Below are 19,698 nucleotides of genomic sequence, written 5' to 3' on the forward strand. Positions count from 1 at the left end.
TTTCTGTAAAATTCTGGAGCGCCTTTAAGACTCCATTAAATTAAAACCTTGCATTCAATGGTTTACTGTATAAATATACCCATACAGATCCTTAAGCTTTATTAACCCAGTGGCCTCAATGAACTGTAGCTCTTTAGCACAACGTAGTAGATATTGTGTCTGCAATAACTGAAGGATTATACTTACCTTCACAGTGGCTTAGTTGGCAGTTCTCTTGCCTTGGACTTGGAAGATGGTGGGGTTGATTTCCATTCTGTAAAACAAAGCAGCAAAACCAGAGCTGGTGGGAGCAGTGTGCTATGTGTGGGTTGTCTTGACTGAGCTATTCGACCAAAGTTGTAGAGTCACGGGGCAATACAACACAGAAACGGTCCCTTTGACCCAAACAGTCCATGCTGACCACTTTGTCCACTCAGCTAGTCCCAGTTTCCCATGTTCAGTCCATGTCCCTCGGAGCCCAGCCACCTCCCCCATGTAACTATCCAAGTGCTTCTTAAATGATACTGTTGTTCCTACCTCAACCACTTCCTCTGGCATTTCGTTCCATATACTCACCACCCTCTGCATGGAAAAAGTTGCCCCTCAGGTCCCTTTTAAATCTTTCCCCCTCACCCTAAATCAATGCCCCCCTCACTTTTGACTCCCCTACCCTGGAGAAAAGCCTGGTACCATCCATCCTATGCATGTTTCAAAGAACTTTAGACATTTCTATAAGGTTGCTCCTTTTCTCTTATGTTCCAAGGTATAAAGAATTAACTTGACTAACCTCTCCCTATAACTCAGGCCCTCTAGTCTGGCAACGTTTTTACAAACTTTCTCAGTACTCTTTCCAGTTCAATTACATCTGTCCTATAACAAGGTGACCAAAACTGTACACAGTACTGCCAAGATGTGGTCTCACCAACAACTTGTATAACTGCAAGATAATGTCCCAGCTCCTAAACTCATTGCCCTGACAGATGAAGTCCAGCATGCTAAGTGCCTTTTTCATCACCCTGTCTACCTGTATTGTTGCTTTCAACAAGCTATGCACTTGTACCTCCTACTCGGTCTGTTCCATTACACAAGGCCAAATGATAATTCCTTTAAAAGAAGATCTTGAGTTCTTGACCCTGCCAATATTTCTATATCTGTCCATCGACTGGATGTGATCCAATCCAATTTTGGCTGTTGCCCTTCCATACTAAATAGCGGCCAGACTTTTAAAATGCATCATTGTCTATCAAGCATGTACAAATGATGTGAAAGAGTATGGAAATGCAGGATGATTCCTTATGACTGGGTACTAGTAATTGTTTAATTACTGTCACTTGTACTAAGATTTTGCCTGCATGCCATCCAGTTTGTTCCATACGTAAGTATACCGAGGTGGTACAAAAGAAAAACAATGCAGAATATAGTGTTACAGTTACAGCGAAAGCACAGTATGGGCAGACAAAGTGCAAGAGCCACGACAGGGTAGACTGAGAGATCAAAAATTGTTCATTCAGGACTGTGATAACAGTGTGATAGAAGCTGTCCTTGAGCATGGTGGTACGTGCCTTTAGTCTTTTGTATCTTCTACCTGATGGGAGAGCGAGGAGAAGATAATGTCCAGAGTGGGTGGGGTCTTTGATTATATTGGCTGCTTTTCCAAGCCAGTGGGAATTGTGGACAGACTCCACTGGGCTGCACTGCATTTTCTTTGCACTGTGTTGTCTACCTACACTGCACTTTCTCTGTTACTGCACTGCATTCTGTTATTGTTTACCTCGCTGCATATTGTAATGACATGATCTGTATGGATGGTATGCAAGACAAGTTTTTCACTGTACTTTGGTACCTGTGACAATAATAAACCAGCTTACTACTTCACGTGCAGTTTCTTGTGGTCTTGGGCAGAGCAATTCCCATTGCTGTAGCTCCCTTTAGCTGGGATTGGGTGCTTTCAGTGGCAATAAGTTTTAAAAAAAAATATAGAAACATAGAAAATAGGTGCGGGAGTAGGCCATTCAGCCCTTCGAGCCTGCACCATCATTCAGTATGATCATGGCTGATCATCCAACTCAGAACCCTGTACCTGCCTTCTCTCCATACTCCCTGATCCCTTTAGCCACAAGGGCCATATCTAACTCCCTCTTAAATATAGCCAATGAACTGGCCTCAACTGTTTCCTGTGGCAGAGAATTCCACAGATTCACCACTCTCTGTGTGAAGAAGTTTTTCCTAATCTTGGTCCTAGAAGGCTTCCCCTTTATCCTTAAACTGTGGTTCCTCATTCTGGACTTCCCCAACATCGGGAACAATCTTCCTGCATCTAGCTTATCCAGTCCCTTTAGGATTTTATACGTTTCAACAAGATCCCCCCTCAATCTTCTAAATTCCAATGAGTATAAGCCTAGTCGATCCAGTCTTTCATCATATGAAAGTCCTGCCATACCGGGAATCAATCTGGTGAACCTTGTTCGTACTCCCTCTATGGCAAGAATGTCTTAGGGGACCAAAACTGCACACAATACTCCAGGTGTGGTCTCACCAAGGCCTTGTGCAACTGCAGTAATACCTCCCTGCTCCTGTACTCGAATCCTCTTGCTATGAATGCCAGCATACCATTCGCCTTTTTCACCGGTAATGTCTCCTATTTCTTTTTGGACAAACAGATCCGATCGGACAGAGACAAAAATCGTTCATTGCGCTACAGTGTCACCGGACCAGGAGCTGACCAACCACCAACTGGGATTTTCAGCATTAGTCCCATCTCCGGCCAGCTAGCTGTGACCAAACCTTTGGATCGGGAGCAAATAGCTTCCTATCATGTAAGCTGCTTTTTTTTTTGAGTAACATTCTAAAGTGAAGCATTTAGAAGTCAAATGTTGACCTACAGCAGGAAGGTGAGTAGCCCAACTAATGCAGAGTGAAAGATGGCTGGGAATGGGAGGAGTTTAGAGTTGTCGGGGTCATGTAAGATGGAAATGGGGCATTTAGCCCGACTGGTCCTTGTCAACTATGTTGCTCAGTGAGTTAGTCACATCTGCCCACTCAACCTTCCCTGTCAACATACCAGTACAAGTATCTATTAATATTCTTATTGTACCTGCCTCGCCACTTCCTCTGGCAGCTTGTACCACCATCTGCATGAAGAAGTTGCCCCTGAGGACTCTTTTTAAATTTTCCCACCTTAATCCTATGTCTTCTAATTTTTGATTGCTCAGCCCTGGGAAAAACTGACTGTGTGCCTTCATCCCATCTGTCCTTGTCCCCGCCACTCCAACCACATGATATTATCCACCACCATGAGGCTTGGTCTCTCACACAGCTCGGAATAAAGTTCTGACCTCTCCAGTATCTTCCTATAACTTTGGTTCTTGAATCTTGCCAACATCCTTGTTAATCTCCTTTGTATTTTTCCCAGCTTAATGACATCTTGTCTACACACTTGCTCGTTAAATAACATCTTTCCTATAGTGGGTGACCAAAACTGTACTCAGTTCTCCAAGCTTTGTACAACTGCAATATAACCTCCCAACTCCTATAATCCGTGCCCTGACTGATGAAGGCCAATGAGCCAGACTCCGCAATCACCACCCAATGGACCTATGACACAACTGACAAAAGCCATATACTTGTACTCCTAGGTCTATCTGCTTTACAATGCTCCCCAGGGCCCTACAGTTCACTGATTATAATTAATAAGGAATGTCCTCTTGAAGTACAGCATTGTTCTGGAGACAACTTATTGTTCCACTTACAACAGATTACAGGGTTGTAAAGCATCTTATTGGATCTACCCATCAATCAGTCCTGGAAAGTTTTAGACTTTATCATGATGGGAAAGTTTCTGTACAGTCCAAAATGTTCTATACGCTTGCTAAATCTTAAAATGCTTGGAATCCTGAAGCATAAATGGGAACATTAGTTGGTGGGGTTTGGCAGTGGGCTGGGTGTTTTTGTTGAGACTTGGAAGGTAATGTTAAACATGAGTTGATCTTTGTTGCTGTTGTATTTTGTCTTTTCCTCTTGTGCTGCAGCTCAGAGCTCATGCGGTAGACTTGAATGGGAATCAAGTGGAAAACCCCATTGACATTGTTATAAATGTTATTGATATGAATGACAACCGACCCGAATTTCTGCATCAAATCTGGAATGGATCTGTTCCTGAAGTATCAAAGCCAGGTATGTTAGTGAGCTTGTGATGTTTGCAGTCCAAAGTATACAGTGGCGTACAAATAGCACAGGGACTGTTAGAACATGGCCACTTAGTCATGGTTTATGCTCAAGTATAACTATTTTGTGATCACGAGATCTCCTGAAGTTTGTCAAGCAAAACAAGTGTATAATAACAGTTTTCTGGTTTGTAACTAGATTTTTCTCTCCAAGCCTCACCTTGTTGAATTAAGATTGTTAGATCAGTCCCCAGGATGAGTTGTTACCCATTTTGAATTGTCCTGAAGATGTGTAATTCTGCTGTTGCATTTACTGAAGCTGTTGTGATGTGAACCGGACACTGATGGTTTTCCAGTTTAGTGCCTGGATTGAGGAGGTTGCTCCTCAAACAGAGTGGGTGCAAGATGGCATAATACAGAGCAATACAGAGTCATGATTCAGAAAGGGGCTGACAGGAGGATTGAGTGATTATTTCTTCCCTGATGGCTTTCAACAAAGAAGCACTGTTTCAGGATTAAGGCGCGTTTAATATCCAAGTCAGAAATGGAATTATATATTATGGAAACGGGACCCTGGCCCATCTGGTCCAAACTGACCAGAATGCCCATCTCAGCTCATCTCATTTGCCTGCATTTGGCTCATATCCCTCTAAACTTATCCTACCTACTTACCTGTTAAATGTTACCTGCTGCAACCACTTCCTCAGGCTGCTGGTTCCATAAACTAACCACCCTCTGGGTGGAAAATGTTGTCCTTCTGCTCTCAGCTTAAACCCATGCTCTTAGTTCTTGATTGTCTGACCCTGGGAAAAAACTCTGCACTTTCACACTATGCATGTCCTCTAGATTTTATATGCCTCTATAAGGTCACCCCTCTGTCTCCTGTATTTCAGTGGATGAAGTGCTAGCTCACTCAATCTTCCTCTAAATGTGGCCTAACCAGAGTTAAAGTGCAACAAACTTCCTTGCTCTTGAACTCAGTGCCTCAGCTAATACAGGCAAGCATACTACATGCCTCCTTTGCCACTTATCAACTTCTGCAGTCACTTTCCTGGAGCTGTGTGTAACAGATACAGGGAATGTGCAGTAGAAGGAGACAATACAATCCAAGGTCATAACGAGGTAGCCGTTGGGTCGGGAGTCCATTTTATCATGCTAAGGAACTATTCAATTGCTATTGTAGCCTTACGTGCGGTAGAAGCTGTCCTTGAGCCTGGTGGTATGTGCTTCCAGGCTTTTGTATCTTCTGCCTTATGGGGGGAGGAGGAGGAGGTGAAGTGAGAATGCCAGGAGTCAGGTAGGTCTTTGATTATATTGGCTGCTTTTCCAAGGCAGCGTGAATTGTGGCAGTGGGGAGAGAGAATGTCTGGGTGGGTGGGGCCTTTGATTATGCTATATTTGATGTGACGATGAAGAAAACAAGTGTGTGTTTTTTCCCCATAAATAATTAACTTTCATTGGTCATTGATGTCTTCCTTTACCTTCCTTAGGCACATTTGTAATGACTGTTACTGCAGTTGATGCCGATGACCCGAACACGGCCAATGGTATATTGCGATACAAGATCCTCTCCCAGACACCGAGCAGCCCTTCTTCAAACATGTTCACCATCAATAATCAGACTGGGGATATCGTCACCGTGGCAGCTGGGCTTGACCGCGAGGTAGCGTATACCAATCAACAACATTAGTGAATAGATGGATGTTGGGGTCCTGGGGCATGGCTCCCTGAAAGTGACTGCAAAGAAGGCATTTAGTATGCTTGTCATTATTAGTTGAGACATTGAGTTTGAGAGCCAGGAAGTTACGTTACAGATTTGTAAAGCTCTGGTTAGATCACATTTAGAGGATTTCATTCAGTTCTCTCACCTCATTATAGGAAGGATATGGAGGCGTTGAAGAGGATGTGGAGGTTTACCAGGGTGCTGCCTGGATTACAGGATATAAGCTATAAGGAGATGTTGGACAAACTTGGGTTGTTTTCTCTGAAGTAGCAGAGGCTGTGGGGAGATTTGATAGAAGTTTATAAAAACTAATGAGGCATAGACAGAGTAGACTGCAAGCGTCTTTTTCCCAGGGTTGAAATGTTAAATGCTAGAGGGTATGCGGTTAAGATGAAGTGGGAGGAAAGTACAGAGTGACACAGAGTGCTGGGTGGCTGGATTGGTGGTGGAAGCAGGTGTGATAGGGCACTTAAGAGACTCTTTGTGCAGAAAATGGACCATGTGAAAGCAAGAGGGATCAGGAGTCATAGGTTAATTGGTTCAGCATAACATTGTGGTCCGAAGGGTCCGTCCTGTGCCTGTACCAATCTGCCACACTGATCAATAAATACCTGCAGGAAAAGGATAATGCTTTGGATTTTCACTGCTGTTTAATTAGAATCTCAAGTCAGAAGCTCAATGATTTAATTCACATTGGCTCCCATGGGGTTTAAGAGTGGGTGGTGTGGTGTTATGAATCACAGGTTTGATCTTTAGAGTAACTCTGGGCATTTCAGGTTGGTAGTTGCAACTCCAGGGAACGTATGAGGGACATGGGAGAGGCTGGAATTGTTCGATCAGTGGAGGTTAAAGAGGGATTTAACAGCTTGTATTTAAATAAAGGAGGTGTTTATGGGATTAGTTTAGAGGTAGCTGTTTCTATCCATGGGAGTCTTAATAAGTAGACAAGATAAATGCAGCTATTTCTGCTATAATACATCTTTGAATAATGCAAATTGGTTATAATGCAATTGGTATTGGCTTATTATTGTCACATGTACAGAGTTACATGAAAAGCTTCTGTTTGTGTGCCATCCAGACTGGTCATTCCCTACATAATTACATCAAGGTGGTAAAATGGAAAACAGAATGCAGAATGTAGTGTTATCGTTACAGAGAAAGTGCGGTGCAGGCAGACAAAGTGCCAGGGCAGCAACAAAATAGATTAGGAGATCAAGAGTTTATCGTTGGTGGATGAGGGGTCCATTTAAGAGTCTAATAACAGTTCGATAGAAACTGTCTTTCAATCTGGTGGTAGGTGTTCTCAAACTTTAATATGTTCTGCCTAATGTTGACTGCAAAGAAATGTAAAAACTGCTGTAGAAACCCAATCTTTCATGTCTGGATTCCATTCGCTGATTTGGATACTTAGCGTGCTCTCAGATTTTGTCTTTGCTGCCTGATGGGAGTGAGGGAGAAAAGAGAATTGCTGGGGTGGGAGGGATCCTGTATTAGGGAACATTTATTTGCATTAAGTGGGCCACACTGGCTATAGTGCAATTGGGCAAACCTATTTATATCTGTGCTTGGAAGGCAACCACAGCCCTGTTCTAGGACATAGAATATAAAACAGTACAACATAGTCAAGTCAGATTTGTTGTCATTTAACTATATACACGTACTTGTATAACATGTATAACCATAAAATGTTTGTAGAAATGAGACAACATTTCTCCGAACCAGGATGTACACACACACAAAACACACGATAGCTTTTGAAGATAAGGATAAAATCTACAGAAGGATCGCACATAAATAACGAACTAAAGTGCACTAATATTAAATATTGTAAGGTACGAAACAGTTTAACCAGTGACACTTCGAATATGATGTGGCAGGGAGTTCAAAAGCCTAATGTTCTGGAGGAAGAAACTGTTTCTCATCCTGACCATGTGTTTTATGCATCATGGTCTTCTGCCTGATGGCAGACAGTGGAAGAGAATGTTGGATGGATGGGTGGGATCCTTAATACCAGGGTCCCTGCATATGCAGTGCTCTTGATAAATGTCCCCAGCGGATGGTAGTGAGACCCCTATGATCATCTCGTCTGTTCTGACAGTCCTTTGTAGGGAATACTGGTCCAATGCTCTGCTGCTCCCGTACCAGATGGAGATGAACCTTGTCAGGCCACTTTCAATTGTGCTTCTGTAAAACACTAGGGGGTGCAGGAGCCTTGCTTGCCTCAATCTTCTTAGAAAGCTGTTGTGCTTTCTTGTTTACGGAGCTGATATTAAGGTCATCCATAATGTGAACTCCCAGGAACTTGGTGCACTTAACTCTCTCTACGGAGGAGCCATGTATTCGCAGAGGAGGGTGGTTTGCCTGCAGCTTCCTGAAGTCCACAGTGACTTTTGTCTTCTCCACGTTCAGGCTCAAGTTGTTCTTCTCACACCAATCCACCAGCCACTCCACTTCCTCTCTATACTCCATCTTGTCATCATTCTTGATAAGGCAACCATTGTTATGTCATCTGCAAACCTGATGACACGGTTTGAGCTAGATCCTATGACACAGTTTGCTGTTGTGTGCTGGGGCAGCAGGCTGAGGGTGGCAGACACCAACAGAATCAACAAACTCATTCGTAAGGCCAGTGATGTTGTGGGGATGGAACTGGACTCTCTGACGGTGGTGTCTGAAAAGAGGATGCATGCCATCTTGGACAATGTCTCCCATCCACTACATAATGTACTGGTTGGGCACAGGAGTACATTGAGCCAGAGACTCATTCCTCCGAGATGCAGCACTGAGCGTCATAGGAAGTCATTCCTGCCTGTGGCCATCAAACTTTACAACTCTTCCCTTGGAGGGTCAGACACCCTGAGCCAATAGGCTGGTCCTGGACTTTTTTCCTGGCATAATTTACATATTACTATTTAACTATTTATGGTTTTATTACTATTTATGGTGCAACTGTAACAAAAACCAATTTCCCCCAGTATTAATAAAGTATGACTATGACTATCAGCAATGAGAACATAGAAACATAGAAAATAGGTGCAGGAGTAGGCCATTCGGCCCTTTCAGCCTACACTGCCATTCAGTATGATCATGGCTGATCATCCAACTCAGAACCCTGCACCAGCCTTCCCTCCATACCCCCTGATCCTTTTAGCCACAAGGGCCATATCTAACTCCCTCTTAAATATAGCCAATGAACTGGCCTCAACTGTTTCCCGTGGCAGAGAATTCCACAGATTCACCACTCTCTGTGTGAAGACGTTTTTCCTCATCTCGGTCCTAAAAGGCTTCCCCTTTATCCTCAAACTGTGACCCCTCGTTCTGGACTTCCCCAACATCGGGAACAATCTTCCTGCATCGAGCCTGTCCAATCCCTTTAGAATTTTATATGTTTCAATAAGATCCCCCCTCAATCTTCTAAATTCCAACGAGTATAATCCTAGTCGATCCAGTCTTTCATCATATGAAAGTCCTGCCATCCCAGGAATCAATCTGGTGAACCTTCTTTGTACTCCCTCTATGGCAAGAATGTCTTTCCTCAGATTACTTAGTAATTAGTAATTAGAATAATTAATTCATCAGAACAGCAGCATAGTATGGCGTATGATGTTCATGTTCAAGTGTAATTTTCATTCAACCATACATGAATATCCATGAATACAGCCAAATGAAACTGTTCTTCGGGACCAAGTTGCAAAACGCAGTACCATCAGTCATACACAGCACAAGGCACATATAGGCATCCGTTAGTCCCATGAGACCATGGATTTGCGCCTTGGAAGGTTTCCAGGACGCAGGCCTGGGCAAGGTTGTATGGAAGACCAGCAGTTGCCCATGCTGCAAGTCTCCCCTCTCCACGCCACCGATGTTGTCCAAGGGAAGGGCATTAGGACCCATACGGCTTGGCACCGGTGTCGTCGCAGAGCAATGTGTGGTTAAGTGCCTTGCACGAACACCTTAACCACTTGGCCACGCACCAACACATAGCACATATAAGATAGCAAGTATACATACAATCTCACAAAAATATATGTAGTCCAAGTCTCTGAGTCACACATCCTGTAAATTGATGGTGAATGGATGTTATCGACAAGAATAAGCAGTTCTTAGTAAACCGCAGATGAATGTATTCTTGCATGTAATTCAGCTCATCATTCCACTGATTTGACAGTGGAGGGCAGCACTGATGGGAGGCAACAGCCCCTAACCCAGTATGGACGTCATGCTACACTACTTTCGGCACCTCCTCTCCTAGACTGCTGCAATAGGCAAGCCTGCGGCTTGAGGTCTAATCCTTGTGACAACCGACACTATGTAGCAACACTCACAACACGCTGGAGGAACTCAGCAGGTCGGGCAGCATCCGTGGAAACAAGCAGTCGACGTTTCGGGCCGGAACCCTTCGTCAGGACTATAGGGGGAAGGGGCAGAGGCCCTATAAAGAAAGTGGGGGGAGGGTGGGAAGGAGAAGGCTGGTAGGTGCCAGGTGAAAAACCAGTAAGAGGAAAGATAAAGGGGAGGGGGAAGGGAGGCAGGGAGGTGATAGGCAGGTTTCCCCTTGTCCTCACCTACCACCCCACTAGCCTCCGGATCCAACACGTTATCCTCCGCAACTTCCGCCACCTTCAACAGGACCCCACCACTAAGCACATCTTTCCCTCTCCACCCCTCTCCGCTTTCCACAGGGATCGGTCCTTCCGCGACTCTCTGGTCCACATGCCCCTCCCCACGGATCTCCCACCCGGCACTTATCCCTGTAAGCATAAGTGCTACACCTGTCCCTACACCTCCCCTCTTGCCATCATTCAGGGCCCCAAACAGTCCTTCCAGGCGAGGCAACACTTCACTTGTGAGTCTGTTGGGGTCATCTATTGCATCCGGTGCTCCCGGTGTGGCCTCCTCTACATCGGTGAAACCCAACGCAGATTGGGGGACCACTTCATTAAGCACCTCCGCTCCGTCCGCCAAAACAGACAGGATCTCCCAGTAGCCACCCACTTCAACTCTGCTTCCCACTCTCATTCAGATATGTCCATACATGACCTTCTCTACTGCCATGATGAGGCTAAACTCAGGTTAGAGAAGCAACACCTCATATACCGTCTAGGTGGTCTCCAGCCCCTTGGTATGAACATAGAATTCTCCAACTTCCGGTAATTCCCTCCTCCTCCCTTCCCCCATCTCTATTTCACTCTGTCCCCTCCCCCAGCTGCCTATCACCTCCCTCATGGTTCCGCCTCCTTCTACTACCCATTGTGTTTTCCCCTATTCCTTCTTCACCTTTCCTGCCTATCACCTCCCTGCCTCCCTTCCCCCACCCCTTTATCTTTCCCCTTACTGGTTTTTCACCTGGAACCTACCAGCCTTCTCCTTCCCACCCTCCCCCCACCTTCTTTATTGGGCCTCTGGCCCTTCCCTCTTCAGTCCTGACGAAGGGCTCCGGCCCGAAACGTCGACTGACCGTTTTCACGGATGCTGCCCGACCTGCTGAGTTCCTCCAGCGTGTTGTGGGTGTTGCTTTGACTCCTGCATCTGCAGATTATTTTGTGTTTACGAGACTATGTAGCTTTCCCGCCATCTGTCTTGCAGATAAACAAGGGAAATGTACTTGTAGTATTGTACATTATCAATGTCTAACGGGGTCTTGTGATCACAACAGAAATGTCCAAGACACTCACTCGCAGTTAGACCGCACAGTGGCTTCCTCCGACTTCCTCGGATGCACCAAGTCCAGCTTGTCCGTCAAGGCACATCTTGCTGATGGGGTAGACCAGCAGTACCTGAAATTCTTAATGTCCAGCATTGTCCTGCATTTGTAAAAGGCATTTAAAAAAAGACCAAACACCTTTGGTTGGTTTCCAAGAGGACCGCAAGCATCTTTTGCCCGGGATGGAAATTACGAGATAGCATAATTTTAAGACGATTGGAGGAAAGTATTTTTGTAGGGAGTTCGGAGGTAGGTTTTTTTTTGCACAGAGTGGTAGGTGGATGGAACACATTACCAGGGCTGGTGGTAAAGGCAGATTCATTAGAGATAGTTAAGAGACTCTTGTATAGGGACGTGGATGGGAACAAAAAATGGAGGGCTATGTGGGAGGGTGGGATTAGACTGATCGTGAGCTAGGTTAGAAGATTGTAGCCTGAAGGGCCTGTACTGTACTGTGCTGTATAGTTTTATATCATCTTACACAGCTCTATCAAGTTACTTTTCATCCTCTTTCACTCCAAAGAGAAGTTTTGCTATAATGTGACTTCCCATAATAGTGTTTTTGAGAATAATAACTGTCATGTTGTAGCAGAACTACCTGAAATAGAGGTCAGAACTGAGGTGAGAATTTCACTTCATACAGGGAATATTAATACTTGAGGTAGGAGAATTGAATTTCTAGTTTATTGGAAAGGGAACAGCAGGAGTGAGCCAGATGGAGTAAGGAAACACATCCTGTGTGCAGGTTTTCTGAATCAGGATCCCTGCCACCTACAGTGGTGAGAAGATCAACCATTGCAGGAACAATGACAGAGGGGTCAGAGTTCATGAGCGAATCACTTGTATGAACAAATATTTGGAGTGTTGAAGCTGGCGTGTACAGAGAATCTCACTGAAATGTACAAATTCTTTTAGGATTAAATATGGGGCTTGGAACAGTACCTTTGGCTCATGATGTGTCTGGCAACCATGAGGATAATTGAAACTAACTCCTTCTCCCTAAACGTGACCTGTATCCCTCTGTTCCCTGCTTGATCAGGTGTCTTTCTAAATCCCGCTTAACTTATGCCAGCTTCCATCACCTCTCCTGGCACCCACCACTCCCTGTGCAGAGGAATACATGCCTTACACATCTCCTTTAAACGTTCCCCTTGAGAGGATCGTGGTGAACCAGCTCTGAAGTCACGGGGGTCCTTCTGCTGAACTTGCCTTTCCAGTGTTAAGGAGGTGGTGCCAGGATTCAGACCCAGCAACAACAATGGATTGGTGAGCTGGTTCCAGGCGGAAGAGTGTGTGATCTGCAGATGGTGGTGTTCCTGTGCACCTGCTTCCCAGGTCTCCCTTGGTGGTAAATGGTTGTGCCAGGCACGTGCTGTCAGAGTACGTGAGTATGTCAGAATAGATGAGTCATGTTGCAGGCATATAAAACATTGGTTGGGCTACATGTGGAGTATTGTGTTTTGTTCACTGCCCCCTCCCCCCATCAACCCTGTCTATACTTCTCGCTGGTTCAGTAGAGCAGACAGAATAATCAGACACGATCCACCCCGGATATCCTCTCTTCCCCCAACCCCAAGTCGAGCGGAAAATACAAAAGCCTGAAAGCACGTATCAATAAGCTCAAATATAGCTTCTGTCCTGCTCTTATCGAACTCTTGAATGGACCTCTTGGACAGTGAAAAAGTGGCCTCACAATCTACCTCATTATCATCTTGTACTTCATTGTTTACCTGCACTGCTCTTTTCCAGTAGCTTTTACACTTTATTCTGTGTTGTTATTGTTTTACTTTATTCTAGCTCCATGCACTGTGTAATAATCAGAATCAGGTTTATTATCACCGGCATGTGCCGTGAAATTTGTTAACTTAGCAGCAGCGGTTCAATGCAATACATAATCTAGCAGAGAAAAAAAAGTAGTAGTAATAATAAAATTTAAAAAAAATAAACAAGTAAATCAATTACATATATTGAATAGATTATAAGAAGTGCAAAAACAGAAATACTGTATACTTCAAAAAAAAGTGATGTGTCCAAAGATTCAATGTCCATTTAGGAATCGGGTGGCAGAGGGAAAGAAGCTGTTCCTGAATCGCTGAGTGTGTGCCTTCAGGTTTCTGTACGGCCTACCTGATAGTAACAGTGGGAAATGGGCATGCCCTGGGTTCTGGAGGTCCTTAATAATGGATGCTGCCTTTCTGAGAAACTGCTCCCTGAAGATGTCCTGGGTACTTTGTAGGCTGGTACCCAAGATGGAACTGACTAGATTTACAACTTTCTGCAGCTTCTTTCGGTCCTGTGCAGTAGCCCCTCCATACCAGACAGTGATGCAGCCTGTCAGAATGCTCTCCATGGTACAACTATAGAAGACTTTGAGTGTATTTGTTGACATGCCAAATCTCTGCATGAATAGTACACAAGACAAGCTTTTCACTCTACGAGAAGGGTATAGAACTTTGAGTGTGCAGAAGAGGTTAACCTAGTCGTTGCCTGGATTGGAGGGTGTGAGCAATACGGAGAGGTTGAACAAACTTGGGACATTTTCTCTAGACCATTCGAGGCTGAGAGGGGATCGAATCAAAGTTTATAAAAATTTTTGGACTGTAAAGCATAGATGGAGTTGCAAGTCCTTTCTCCAGGGTGAAAATTTCAAATACTAGAGTATCAGAGCAGGGAAGTTTAAGGGTGATAGGTGGGGCACGGAATGGTGGTCGGTGGCAGACACAGATACAATGGAGGAGTTCAAAAGGTTGTTCAGACAGACATATATGAAGGGAATAGAGGTATATGGTTCATGTTCCAGCAGGTGGGATGAGATCCATTTAGCATCAAGGTTGACATGGATGTGGTGGCCGTTGAGCTTGTTCCTATGCTGTACTGTTCTGTGTTCTAACTGCAGCACGGTCTGCAGGTGGTACACTTATTAGGCAATTCTTGGGCCCATGTCAGGGAAAGGATGTGCTGACATTGGAGAGGGTCCAGAGGAGGTTTCTGAGAATACTCCTGGTAGAGAAAGGGTTATATGCTGAGGATGTTCTACGAGTCTGTGGTGACCAGTGCTATCATGTTTGCTGTTGTGTGCTGGGGCAACAGGCTGAGGATAGCAGACACCAACAGAATCAACAAACTCATTCGTAAGGCCAGTGATGTTGTGGGGATGGAACTGGACTCTCTCACGGTGGTGTCTGAAAAGAGGATGCTGTCTAAATTGCATGCCGTCTTGGACAATGTCTCCCATCCACTACATAATGTACTGGGTGGGCACAGGAGTACATTCAGCCAGAGACTCATTCCACCGAGATGCAACACTGAGCGTCATAGGAAGTCATTCCTGCCTGTGGCCATCAAACTTTACAATATTCCTCCCTTGGAGGGTCAGACACCCTGAGCCAATAGGCTGGTCCTGGTCTTATTTCATAATTTACTGGCATAATTTACATATTACTATTTAACTATTTATGGTTCTATTACTATTTATTATTTATGGAGCAACTGTAACGAAAACCAATTTCCCCTGGGATTAATAAAGTGTGACTATGATTATGACTATATGAGGAATGATTGATGGCTCAGGGGCCTGTACTTGCTAGAATTTTAGAAGACTTGGTGGGGGGTGGGAATGCATCTCATTAAAACCTAATAATGTGGGTGCCACAGTAGTGTAGCAGTTAGTGCAATGCTGTTACAGCTTGGGATGTTGGAGTACCGAGTTCAATTCCAGCATCCTCTGTAAGAAAATTAGTACGTTCTTCCTGTGTGTGTGTGTGTGTGTGTGTGTGTGTATTTGTTTCCTCCAAGTGCTCCAGTTTTCCTCCCACAGTCCAAAGACGTACAGTACCTGTTCGTAGGTTAATTGGCCATTAGAAACATAGAAACCTAAAGCACAATACAGGCCCTCTTCGGCCCACAAAGCTGTGCCGGACATGTCCTTACCTTAGAACTACCTAGGCTATTTTTCTAAGCTCCATGTACCTATCCAGGAGTGTCTTGAAATACCCTATTGTTTCTGCCTCCACCGTCGCCAGCAGCCCATTCTACGCACTCACCACTCTCTGCGTTTATATATTTAAAAAAAAACAACTTACCCCTGTCATCTCCTCTGTACCTACTTGCAAGCACCTTAAAACTGTGCCCTCTCGTGATAGCCATTTCAGCCCTGGGAAAAACCCTCTGACTATCCACATGATCAATGCCTCTCATTATCTTGTACACTTCTGTCAGGTCACCTCTCATCCTCCGTCGCTCCAAGGAGAAAAGGCAGAGTTCATTCTCGTAAGGTATGCTCCCCAATCCAGGCAACGTTCTTGTAAATCTCCTCTGCACCTTTTCTATGGTTTCCACATCCTTCCTGTAGTGAGGCGACCAGAATTGAGCACAGTACTCCAAGTGGGGTCTGACCAGGGTCCTATATAGCTGCAACATTACCTCTCGGCTCCTAAACTCAATCGCACAGTTGATGAAGGCTAATGCACCATATGCCTTCTTAACCACAGAGTCAACATGCGTAGCAGCTTTGAGTGTCCTGTGAACTCAGACCCCAAGATCCCTCTGATCCTCCACACTGCCAAGAGTCTTACCATTAATACTATATTCTGCCATCATACTTGACCTACCAAAATGAACCACTTCACACTTATCTGGGTTGAACTCCATCTGCCACTTCTTAGCCTAGTTTTGCATCCTATCAATGTCTCATTGTAACCTCTGACAGCCCTCCACACTATCCACAACACTCCCCAACCTTTGTGTCATCCGCAAATATACTAACCCATCCCTCCAATTCCTCATCCAGGTCATTGATAAAAATCACAAAGAGTAGTGGTCCCAGAACAGATCCCTGAGGCATACCACTGGTCACCAACATCCATACAGAATATGACCCATCTACAACCACTCTTTGCCTTCTGTGGGCAAGCCAGTTCTGGATCCACAAAGCAATGTCCCCTTGGATCCCATGCCTCTTTACTTTCTCAATAAGCCTTTCATGGGGTACCTTATCAAGTGCCTTGCTGAAATCCATATACACTACATCTACCTTCATCAATGTGTTTAGTCAGATCCTCAAAAATTCAATCAGGCTCGTAAGGCACGACCTGCCTTTGACAAAGCCATGCTGACTATTCCTAATCATATTATGCCTCTCCAAATGTTCATAAATCCTGCCTTTCAGGATCTTCTCCATCAACTTACCAACCACTGAAGTAAGACTCACTGGTCTATAATTTCCTGGGCTATCTCTACTCCTTTCTTGAATAATGGAACAACATCCACAACCCTCCAATCCTCCAGAACCTCTCCCGTCCTCATTGACGCAAAGATCATCGCCAGAGGCTCAGCAATCTCCTCTCATGCTTCCTACAGTAGCTTGGTGTACATCCCATCTGGTGCTGGTGACTTATCTAACTTGGTGCTTTCTAAAAGCACCAGCACATCCTCTTCCTTAATATCTACATGCTCAAGCTTTTCAGTCCGCTGCAAGTCATCCCTACAATCGCCAAGATCCTTTTCTGTAGTGAATACTGAAGCAAAGTATTCATTAAATACCTCTGTTATCTCTTCTGGTTCCATACACAGTTTTCCACTGTCACACTTGATTGGTCCTATTCTCATGTCTTATCGTCTTTCTCTTCACATACTTGTAGAATGCCTTGGGGTTTTCCTTAATCCTGTCCACCAAGGTCTTCTCATGGCCCCTTCTGGCTCTCCTAATTTCATTCTTAAGCTCCTTCCTGCTGGCCTTATAATCTTCTAGATCTCTATCATTACCTAGATTTTTGAACCTTTCGTAAGCTCCTCTTCTTGACTAGATTTACAACAGCCTTTGTACACCACGGTTCTGGTACCCTACCATCCTATCCCTGTCTCATTGGAACGTACCTATGCAGAACCCCACGCAAATATCCAGTGAACATTTGCCACATTTCTTCCGTACATTTCCCTGAGAATATCTGTTTCTAATTTATGCTTCCAAGTCCTGCCTGATAAGGCATATATTTCCCCTTACTCCAATTCAATGTTTCCCTAACTTGTCTGTTCCTATCCCTCTCCAATGCTATGGTAAAGGAGATAGAATTGTGATCACTATCACCAAAATGCTTTCCCACTGAGATATCTGACGCTTGACCAGGTTCATTTCCCAATACCGGATCAAGTACAGCCTCTCATCTTGCAGGCTTATCTACATAGGCTGGGGTTAAATAGATGGGTTGTTGGGTGGTGAGGCTCATTGGGCCGAAGGGGCCTCTTCCACACTATCTCTAAATAAACAAAGCTGACCAAGCTTAGAGCAGGTTTAATAATTTCATGTTTCTTAATTTCTAAGGTTCCAAGAACAAATACTACTTTTCCTAGGACACAGTGTTATGACACTTGTGCCAATCTGCAGGGCGTTTGGGAAATTGCTATTCATGTTGATCAATAACTTTGGAGGTGGGGAGACTGAAATATTCAAATAGAAATCCCTTGTGCAGGAAGAGGGCTGGTTTGTGTGAAGCTTTTAAAATATTAACACTCTGGCTTTAAGTCCTGTCACCCCGTTGAAATTTTATCCCTTGCTGGTGTAAGTCAGGGCAGGTCTGCTGAATTCTCTGTAAGAAAGGAGAAGGCAAATCTGCCTTCCCTAGTGTATACAAGTCTAATGCAGGGAGAGGCTGGTAATGCAGCTAATTCACATTGTTAGGTTGCTGGGATCAACTACATTCTCTCCACAATACTTGGAATTAATCGAACAAGGGTTTTGTTGTGTTGAGCAGGCAGCATTGTGTAAGATTTGCATTCTCTCCATCAAACCTCAGTGCCAAATGTAGATTGGTATTTAATTTTTGGTCACCAGAGTAATTTAGAGGTAATTGATTTAAACAAATGGACATAATCTTCAGATCGGAGCCAGGGTAGTCATGATGTCAGGGAGTGGGATTCTGGGAAACTCTTCTCCTAAACTTTGTGAGGCTGGAGGTCTGTTTAAAAATACAAAAACTGTAGTGGGTTAGGGGCAAGGATCGTAGACCAAGGCAGGTAGTTGGACTTAAAATTAGCCAAGGTCAGGGAAAGTTGTTTGAGTATGACGAAGAGAGATGAATAAATAGCAAAATGGTAATGAGCAATTAATTGTCTTTGGTGCTTCCAGCAATAACTAGGCTGTGTGTGTGACCCTGTGGTGACACGTATCCTTGATATATACGGCTAAACTGACCTTTCATTGTTCGCAGGGGAAATTTGATGCTGCTATAGATTTAAAGAAAAGCCTATGCCCCACAAGGGAGAGATGCTTGTCAGCAAGGTGGGGTTTTCATTGGATGCGAACTCCCTCAGGGACCCTTCTGCTCATTAAGGGAAATTTCACAGGGACAGAACGTGGTGTTGGTGATCTCTCCGTTACCTAGCAACCAACACCTGAGAGGTTCTGGCCCCGATAAGGAAGCAGCTGTAAGGCACCTCCTGGGCTCCTATCCAAGCTGGCAATCTCTGGTGTTACTGATACAGTATCTGCCCAGAGTCCATTCTGGGAACGTTAAAAGTGTTTATTAATGAACATACAAAGGACGAAACCTTAGACTGCGCTAAAATGGTGTGGGGGATGGGTGGGTGTTATTGGCTCATTTTTGTTTGCTGTGTTATAATAAAGGGATGGTTCAAGCATTTGCCTTTTGAATTTGACAAACATCATATTTGGGTTTAAAAAAAACAGGTTTTAAATTTCTGCATTGAACTAGGTAGGAATTTGACAAGCACTTTGTGGAACAGTGTTGTCACTCTCAAGAGAAAGTGGTATTACTGCTTCATGACCTCATTCTTCTCTCAATGTGGGAGGCTGTTCAGCCCATTAAGTCAATGTCAGCTTTCAGAGCAATCATGTCAGTCCCAGTAGCCAATCTGGGCTGTCGTTTCATTGGTTTATTGTTTTCACATCAGTGTCTGGCTCTGCAACTCAAAATGGAAGCAGGCAGAGTGATGCCAAAGGGGATTTATTAAGGGGACAGAGAGGAGATTTTGTGAATGAGAGCGAGATTTTCGGGTGGTATGTTGCCTCCCAGGGTCAGGGACGACTTGGATCATGCCCATAGCGTTTTTAAGGAGGGTGAGCAGCCAGAGGTTGGGGTTCATATTGGTACCAATGATAGGCAGGGCGAGCG

At 44.5% G+C, this 19,698-nt stretch overlaps 1 protein-coding gene across 1 annotated transcript in view; it reads left to right on the plus strand.

Moving 5' to 3' along the window:
* The window catches only part of LOC134352777 (cadherin-2-like), a 210,090-nt gene that overhangs the window by 131,808 nt on the left and 58,584 nt on the right, over positions 1–19,698 (plus strand). Inside the window, exons 5-7 of the mRNA XM_063060225.1 lie at positions 2,640–2,795; positions 4,008–4,152; positions 5,633–5,805. Coding sequence (XP_062916295.1) covers positions 2,640–2,795; positions 4,008–4,152; positions 5,633–5,805 — 474 coding nt within the window. The remainder of the gene's footprint in view (positions 1–2,639; positions 2,796–4,007; positions 4,153–5,632; positions 5,806–19,698) is intronic.

This window comes from Mobula hypostoma, chromosome 1 (genome assembly GCF_963921235.1).
Source record: "Mobula hypostoma chromosome 1, sMobHyp1.1, whole genome shotgun sequence".
Taxonomy (NCBI): domain Eukaryota; kingdom Metazoa; phylum Chordata; class Chondrichthyes; order Myliobatiformes; family Myliobatidae; genus Mobula; species Mobula hypostoma.